Source organism: Danaus plexippus (assembly GCF_018135715.1).
Source record: "Danaus plexippus chromosome 3 unlocalized genomic scaffold, MEX_DaPlex mxdp_25, whole genome shotgun sequence".
Lineage (NCBI taxonomy): Eukaryota > Metazoa > Arthropoda > Insecta > Lepidoptera > Nymphalidae > Danaus > Danaus plexippus.
Window position 1 is genome coordinate 406590 of NW_026869844.1, and position 9372 is coordinate 415961.

General features: G+C 31.1%; 1 protein-coding gene across 1 annotated transcript; it reads right to left on the reverse strand.

The window, feature by feature from the left end:
- Positions 1-8193: 8193 nt before the first annotated feature.
- On the reverse strand, positions 8194-9297 carry LOC116779173 (probable histone-lysine N-methyltransferase set-23). Its single transcript, XM_032673395.2, is given in 2 exon segments — positions 8194-8843; positions 8846-9297. Coding segments are annotated over 2 exon segments (810 nt in total). The 5' UTR covers positions 9066-9297; the 3' UTR covers positions 8194-8253.
- Between the last annotated feature and the right edge of the window lie 75 nt (positions 9298-9372).

Below are 9372 nucleotides of genomic sequence, written 5' to 3' on the forward strand. Positions count from 1 at the left end.
AAAACGAAGAAACGATCCGTTTTACATTTAGTAAACAAACTCGGACTAATGTTACCAACATAAACGGATAAAAATATGTCCATTTGATACAACTAACAAATCTCTACATCTTTTCCTTATAGTGTTGGTATCTCTACATATAAAGATATCTATTTGTATAGTTCAAAAGACTGGATGGCACGTCGATCTTGACGTTATAGAGCCATTGATTAAATATTTTATTCCGAGAACTCTTCTGGATAAACGTCGTTTAAAAATAGAACCACATTAATAGTTTCTTACAAAATAAGCACTCTATACTATGTATACTAATGATTTTCACCTTATTGTATATTAGCTTTAAATTCTCATATTTTCAGTGTGAACCAAAATTGCTTATAAAAATGTCTGAAATGAGTTTAATAATAACAGTTAAAAAAATATGTTTGAAGTAAATTTTAAAGGCTCCGTTAAGGGACAGCACAATCGGAAATAGCATCACTTTTTTGTACTTTTGTCCGTACGTAATAACGTAATACCGTACATAATAACGTAATAACTTTCTTCACAGATAAGCATGAAGTTATGAATCCATAGCAAAAAATACAGAGTCAGCTAAAGTAAATAATTTTTAATTCTAATCTACTTTCTAAGATACACCATGCTCCCCCTTAATCCATTATTTGATGTGAGTTGTTTATTGTAATAATAATTATTGAATAACTATTCGAAGCCCCTTCATCTAAATCGAACCATTGTCGGAGAAGCAATCTTATGTACCATTAAAGATATTATCGATAAGAATTCAACTATATCTATAGATCCCATATAATAATAATATCTAAATGGATTTACACAAGCAAAGATAAGTTTGTTTCGCAGCACAGATTATTAATATAACTATGTAATAATTTATTTCTTTTCTCTTTAGCTAATGTTACAATTGTTATATAGTTAATTTTGTCATAATATGTATTTTACCTTATTATTTGTTGTATGTTTGTGTGTAAGATTTAACCTTAATATTGTATCACCATCCGCCATTAGCGAGACAAATACAATCTAACCATTAGGTTCCACTTGGCAACAAAACCGTTATTACTCACTTTTTTACTCTATCCAATTTTTTTCTATATTTAGTCTAGGGAATGTCAATGTTTAAGATTATTAGATACCAGAAGTGAGCACATTAATGAAAAGACCACAGCTTCATATGTTTTGTTTTACAGATTTTTTTAATTTTATTCATAATAAATATTTATATATAAAACAAATGCCAGGCTCCCTTTTATAATATAAATAAATAACATCGAATTCACGGAGCACATTCGAGACCTTGATTTTTCTGATTTCGAGATAAAGTATTAAGGGGGTGAAAGTTTAAACAATATTCATAACAATAATGATTACCATGTTGACAACAAGTAATTAAAAACTAAACTACTTGATTACTAACCACTACTACATACTTATTGTAAATTGATAATATACTCAGTAATACATTAGAAAAATTATCTATTGTTATAGACAATTCCTTGAGAAGATTTTTGTGCTGAAAGCATAGTCCCAGTATTCATTGTCACACTACATACAAATGATTTACTTTGACTTTCGTTGTGGTCTTACTCAACAAGAAAGCTATGATAGGTTACGATTAGTATTTCTTAGTGAATTCCCATCTTGTGCCACTATTTATTTAAGGGGAGGATATTCATGTTTTTTTTGTTTTAAATTAATAGCTAACCACTTTATAACGTAGAATAAAATATAAATAGGCTTCAAAATACTCTAGATATTTGTAAAAATGGAATTTAAAACATTGAATAAATTACAGCAGTTGACACGTCGAATGGGTCTTTACTTAAATTTTCAGTTACTTCGTACATATTTACAGTTTTAATAACTTTAAAAACATGGAAAAAACCTAAAAAATATCTTTTATGAATTGTATAGTACCGGAGAGCACAAATACTATTCGAAAAACACCCGACCAATTGTTTTCTCGTATTTCTCGTGGTGTAAGGTGATGAGAAGGGATAATTTATCACCTAAATCGTGTTTATATTGTTGTGAAGATCATTTTAACGTAAATAAACCTTATTTATATACAGTTTAGTATGAATTAATAAAAAGTAAGTTTTGCATAAGCTACTGAACATTGGAAAATTCGGTTTAAAATTATCCTAACGTTGAAGAAAAGTTCAGTAGCTATAACTTTCTATAAAACATTATTCCTGTTGTGATTTTACGAAATTTTTATGGTTGTTGATTTATTCCAGATTAAGGAAGATACAGAAAATTATATTGAATACAATTTAATGAAAGGAGAAAAATATACTCTACGGTTGAAGAAAGGAGTTTTGTCTCAGACATTTTTGTGTAAAAAATGGAGGATGCTATTACCAAAGGAGAGAATGGCTGAAGTTAAAAGGCAAAAATTAACACTGGTCAATAAAGTCCTTTCATGAGAGATAGCTATCAAAACTAGTAATGATTGTATGATCTCTGCGCTCTTAAATCGAGATTTGATGCAAAATATACAGACATCATAAATTCATATATTTTCGGTAGATCTTCCGATGATGCTTTGACAAAACCAGCTTCAGTCATCATCCTAGATTCACTACAAATCTAAACTAAACTTCACTACAATCAACACAAGGATACAGGTTTAAATTTTTATTTTTCAATCTTGAAATCTTAAAATCTTGTAAAACAGTATGAGTTTCGACGCTGATGAATGCAATGTCGTGTCAGATGACGTCACATTTCGTTCGACCAAGGCTGACGCGTTTTGGAAGTTTGCATTATACTCCCTTATTTTGCACTTTTAGAATAATATTTTAGAGATTTAAATAAGAAGTAAATTAAAAAAAACCTTTTCATTATATTATGTTAAAAAAATATTTTGGGCCATTTTAAAATTTATGCATATTCCCTATTGGTTTGACAAGTTTCAGCGTGGACGTAGTAATCTCAAAGATGATTCGCGTGAAGGACGTCCTTTAATAGCGACTACTGAAGATAACATTAGTGCTGTGCGATGCATGATGGAGGAAGATAAGAGAGTGAACTTTCGGCAGATACGGGCAAGCCTAGGCATTGGTATGAGTCAAGTTCAAAAAATATTACAAAAACATTTCGGCGTCAGGCAGCTTGTATTTACCAGATGGATTCCCCATACTTTAACCGACGACCAGAAACACCTTCGCATGAACTGGTGTTACCAAATGTTAGACAAGTTCAACAGCGGTGATTCAAATGCTGTATTTGACATCGTCACATGCGTCCTTGTGTTTATTCTCTCGATTTGTCTCTAATAGTCCAGTCATTATAGTAAATTCACCTCGGAATTGGAGATAACCAGCTGTAAGTCTGTAAATACTTGTATACAGACACCCTAAAAGTTGTCTAAATTAAATTAAATTTCAAGGTCAAGGGTCACAAAAATTGGTTTTTCGAACTTTATTTGTAAATATGTAATTTCCTATGGGTTTTGTGCTATTTGTATTTATTATCAATATATAAGAATATAAAATGCTCTACAAATTTTGTTTAAAAACAAAATTTTTCATACGTTTTCAACTGTTTTCGAGGTAGAGGGCGGAAAGCGCGCGGTCACATCATCACTTCAGGTCAACCGGGGCATCCGGTCGAAAACGCGCCATATATAGTGGATGAACTATCGATAAATCAATCGATTATAAATATTTGTCAATTTTATTTTATTTTTTTTCCTAACCTATCCAATTTTTATTAATTATTTATTTATTTAACAACACTTACCTGCCCATGTAGTTGCAGAATTGTTAATAAAAATATAGGAATAATATTTTAATTTTAACCTAATTAATATTAATAACGTCTTACATAATGAAAAATAAAACAAATTAATTAAGAATTAATCTTTTTATAAAAAAATATCTTTTAATACATTTATTTTTATCAAAAATAAAAAAAATGGAATAAAGGGTATAATAACTACAATTTACAATTTTAATCATCTTCTTCCTCTTCATCGTCGTCTTCTGGCTGCTGGTGAATTTCAAACTGGTCTTCATTATCGTTTTCAACAACATTTGTCTCAAGTTATTCCATGATTTCGGGGTCAAAGGTTCCACCTTCGTTAATGTCGCTCTGATATGGTAGAGCATAGAGACAAGCTTGCCCATGACATTGGCCACAACACAAAGACCATTGCAAGCCTGTTTTCCTGCATCCGCATCGCGAACTACAGCTACTCTTTTAGTCGCAAAAAATTATATTTAGCAAGTCTTCTGGAGCTAGTGATAAAATTGTCATGATAGGCTCCAGAAAATCGTTTCGCATTGCCTAACCCCATACCTGGGGTTACAAATCATAACCTAACCAAGTTTGAACTTGATAACATACAGGTTTGAAATGTTGATGAGCAGCTGCACTTGTTGGTGGAATATTTGAAAGCTGAACAGGTTTGTTAAGTTTTGTAGACTTAACGTAATGTATATAATTCCCAGGTATAATTTTTGACGTAGTGGAAGGTTTGAAAAAAGATGCATTTCATTATTTTCTATTTAAAATGTCATTAGTGTAAATGGGAATATAATTTTATTATGATTTAAGTTTTTCCCTTAATAATTTTTTAATTTTAGGAAACGGTTATCAGTATAATTAATGCATGAAGAAAATGATGAAATATAATGTAATATTTAATAAAAAATTACAAATATTTATAATCGATTGATTTATTGATAGTTCATCAACTTTACACGGCGTGTTTTCGACAGGAGGCACCGGTTGACCTGAAGTGATGCTGTGACCGCCCTCTATCTCGAAAACAGTTCACCGTATGAATTTTTTTTAAACAAAATTTGGAGAGAATTTTTTATTATACAATATTGATAATAAATACAAATGACAAAAAAACCCATAGGAAATGAGATAATTACAAAAAAAGGCCTATAAAGGATTTTTGTGACCTTTGACCCTGAAATTTAATAGTTGCGTACACCGTACCATAAGTAGGTTTTGAGACAACTTTTAGGTTGTCAATATACAAGTATTTACAGACTTACAGCTGGGTATCTCGAATTCCGAGATTCTCACCTAATTTTAGCTTAAATGACTGGCCTATAATAATCTATACCAGCAGGACCGTCCCGGGTGTGATAGTCACATGCGTAACTTACCCAAATCTTATATGTTAGTTATAATCATGACTAGCGAAATATCTTATATTATACTCATATTATATCCTAAACTCTAAAGTATATCATTTTCAAACCTGCTCTATATTGGTTTCAACGAAGAGTATATTTTAATATATAATAAAACTAATATTTTTCGGATTTACTACGCAATTGGTGGTAAATATCTGGGACCCGATAATGATCCCTCCTTAAAAATATAAAATCCCACGTCCGTAATCGCACCGCAGGACCTCGAAACACCGTAAGCGAATTCAGCCGGCATCCAGAGCGGTACGCCAGAAAATTAAGAAATCGTTGGCGGTAGATGATAAATAACAAGGACCAACTGACGGAAATTCACATTGCGTCTGCCCGTCATCACGGTTGCTGAAAAGTAACCGAAACGTCGGGATTATATAGTTTTTAAAATAATAAAAATCGCGTAGTAAATCCGAAAAATATTAGTTTTATTTTAATAAATATTCGCGAAAGTCTTAGATCTCATTATTTTTTAATATATTACATACTGAAATATAAAATATCCTTATAAACTAATACTCCTGAAAAAAATATTCATAACTAAGTAATACGTAATATTTTTATATAAGAAATATACTTTATTTTCGGTAATTATGAGAAATGTCTTAAAAAAAGTTGAGAGAATTTATATTTCATTTATTTAAATATATATGAACATACTTGTAAAGTAATATTCAAGAACGTAACATTGTAGTAACTTTTTTGACAGGCACTTAACGTGTTTTTAACATGTGAAGAATTACATTCCTAAGTTAATCCCGGATCGTGTCTCCTCCATTCAACACGACACGATTTTCTACAAATTAAAATTCAGTCAGAATCTCAAAAAGCACCTGATACTAATAGTAAAACAACATCAATAAGGTGGTAGAGCCTAGCTGTAGTCATGTAACTACTGATCGAACATGGGCTGGCTCGACCGGGGAAGTACCACCCTCTCACAGAAGATGGCGTGAAGTAGCCTTTAATGGCTGCGTTTCGTCCGATGATTGAGAGAGCCGGTTGCCTTTTCCTTTTTCCCACCCTTTCCCTTTTCCCTTTTCCCAACCTTTCCTGTCTCTCTTCCCCAAACACGCGTGGGAACGCATTAGCCAAATTATTTTGCTGAAGTCCATGGGCGATGGTACTACCTCCATCAGGTAGGCCGTCTGCTCGTTTTGTCCCTTTACCATAAAAAAAATAAAAAATAAACATGGTGAGACTGATGGGAAATGATAAAATATCTGAAGTTATCACTAACAACTGTGAAAATCCTTACAACCTTTCCTTAAAACATTGGAAAATCTCAGAAATAAATAACCGTATGTGCTAATGCTAATTCAGAGTCCCAAATATAGTAATAAGCTAGCTCGTACCAATATTGTGAAGCTTAGGCTTTTCAAGGGCGAATTGAATAAGAAATTGCACCTCGCCGTTTTTTTATTTGTAAATATGTGAAGTGAGCTTATATATTATAACGGATACCGTCAACTTTTAGTCATTATAATGTTACCTAAATAGAAAAAAACTCGCATTACCTAACTATGCGTTTCCAACATCTTAAACGCTGGAATTAGTAGGTGTTCGCTTAGTTAATTAATCTGTATTATTTTGTCTGTATTATTAATAAGAAATTATTCACTACACAAGAAAATAAAGATGTTCATGGCTTCGAAACAAGAAATTTCCTTTATTTAACGCATCACAAGGACGAAGGATATTAAACGAACACGGCTTCACTAAATTTTGTCAATGAGACATGCCTTAAAGTAAAAAGTGTCTTTTAAATAGGTCATACTGTAAATCGACCCAAACAATCACTCCCAGCAAGATTCCAGAGCACATATTGATTAAAACTGTATTTCTAAAAATACATATATATATATTTTTAGAAATACACTTTAAGTTTCAAGGAATTAAGTGGAACGAAAATAATTAATTTAAATGACAATAAATGTTAATAAAAAATCGTATCTAGGTCCATCTTTCGTATGTTATATTACAGTCCGCCACGAAGTAATTGTCGTCTTTGCATTCAAAATCAGTTGGCTAAGACAATATAGCAGAATCAATGGGTCAAATTAGCTAACGTTGCAAAATTATATTCTCATTACTTCCCCCAAATTGCTTCGCTATATTCTGTGTATTAAATGAATTTATTAAAATAACTATTCATCTCAGTTTTGGACATACTTTCATTATCTGTATAGAATAATTGTACATATTTGTCTGCATTCTATACTTTAAATTTTAAAGTCAGATTCAAATTAAAACTTGTAGTTGAATATATTTTTCATTATTCGTTCTCCTGTTTGCAGAGTGTTAAATAAAAAAAAATAATTTTATGACACATAATTGTTTAATTATATGGAATAATGGCTACCATCCCAAAAAAAATTCACTAAAATTGTGGTTACATAAAATTACATTACACCTTTTTGCATTTTTGGTTCCTTAATGAGACGATTAATTATTTTATGACATTAACATATTTGGTTCCAGCACATATTTTTTTTACCTATTAATTTACTTATATTTAGTTTATATTTACATGTTCCAATTGAGAAATTTGAGTAAGCTCCAGTGTTAAACCTGTATGTCTGTTTTTCGTTCTTCACCCATAACAGAATCTTTGAGTTTAAGTGAGTAACATGTAATTAATGGGCCCTGTAATATATTTGGTTGCGATACATGGATCAAAATTTCATGGTAGTATTTATTACTGACTCTGGAGATATTGAGGATTGTTAAATATATTTATCCTTATATTAAGATTAACATGTTTATGCCATCTCTAGTGACCACATTCTAATCACGACAAAATCAAATTTAGCACCTTGGCTGTAAATGAGTTATTAAATGTGTATATTAGGTAGAGGATTTGGATGATAATTCACGAGTGTCCCCTTACACTGGTAAAGACCTATAGCAAGGCGCCCCATATCATTAATACCACAAATCCAGTGGAAGCTACACTGCAGTTCGAATCATTTTATTAATAAGTGTTAAAAAATAAACAACAACAATATGTTAGCAAATTATTTACTAATTGCTATAAGAAATGTTTGAGCTAGAATAGTTTTACAAATCAATAACTATCTAACGGTATAAAGCCTTTACATTTAGCACTCTGACAAAGACATGGTACTCTTTCAGTGGTCTCATCAGTAATACTCATACTGTTTAATCCGTAATTAAATGTTATTTCTTCACCCGGTGATATATCAATGCAACTGAATATAGCCAGTTTAGGAATCGGACAGTCAACTCTCACAGGCATAATTTCTGAATTGGGGTCACAGCTGTGGTTAATATAACGTCCGATATTACCAAAATGACTAGGATCAATGAAGTTTGTGTTAGCTCTGCCATCGACAAATTCATTCAAACAAAATATATAATTCATATTGCCCTGGATTTTATTTAGCTTTTGACGGTACAGAGCCTGAGTTTTAGTGATGATTTCCCCAGCATATTCACATATAAATGTTCCAGCTGTAATGAATTTCTCAGTGAATAAACCCAGATCCATGGACTTTATTTGAGCAGGCTTCACTATAAGTGAAGGTAATGGTCCAAATTGAACTAATCTGTTACCACATGTTCTTGAACATGCACATAAATCTGTACACTCATATATTGGATAAGTCACACTTTTATTTCTATTAAATTTAACATTACGTCATTTTCATCTCCTTCTTTGTTTAAGTAATTAACTCCACCCGAAATATTTAAACATTTACAGTTTTCTTTGCATTCACTTGTGCAGTCACAGTTGTGTTGTAACTGTGAATTGTATTCTCTAACTAGCTTATCATATTCATCAGAACACTCTGCGGGTCCCAATATGTTTTGTTCAATGTAAATAATATTACTAAAACCATGTGAATAGTTATCCATAAATAATTCAAATTTCTGAAGTCACTCCGAGACTTTCAGTTTGGTCAATAAGACATAAATTATTTATGTTTAAAAAATCTTATGGAAGCCCTAGAAAAAATAAGGTAAATATTGAAATTCAATTCAATTTTAAAATTTCTATAGTCATGTGATTAGAAAGGTATCGTTTGAAATTTTAATTATAAGCATTAAATTTTAATTATAAACATTGAATTGAACTATTATGACTTATAAAAAATGACAGATGACATTTGAGCAAGAGTTTTTGTTTTTTTTTATGATAAATATGGCTTCATCCAAACTGCAA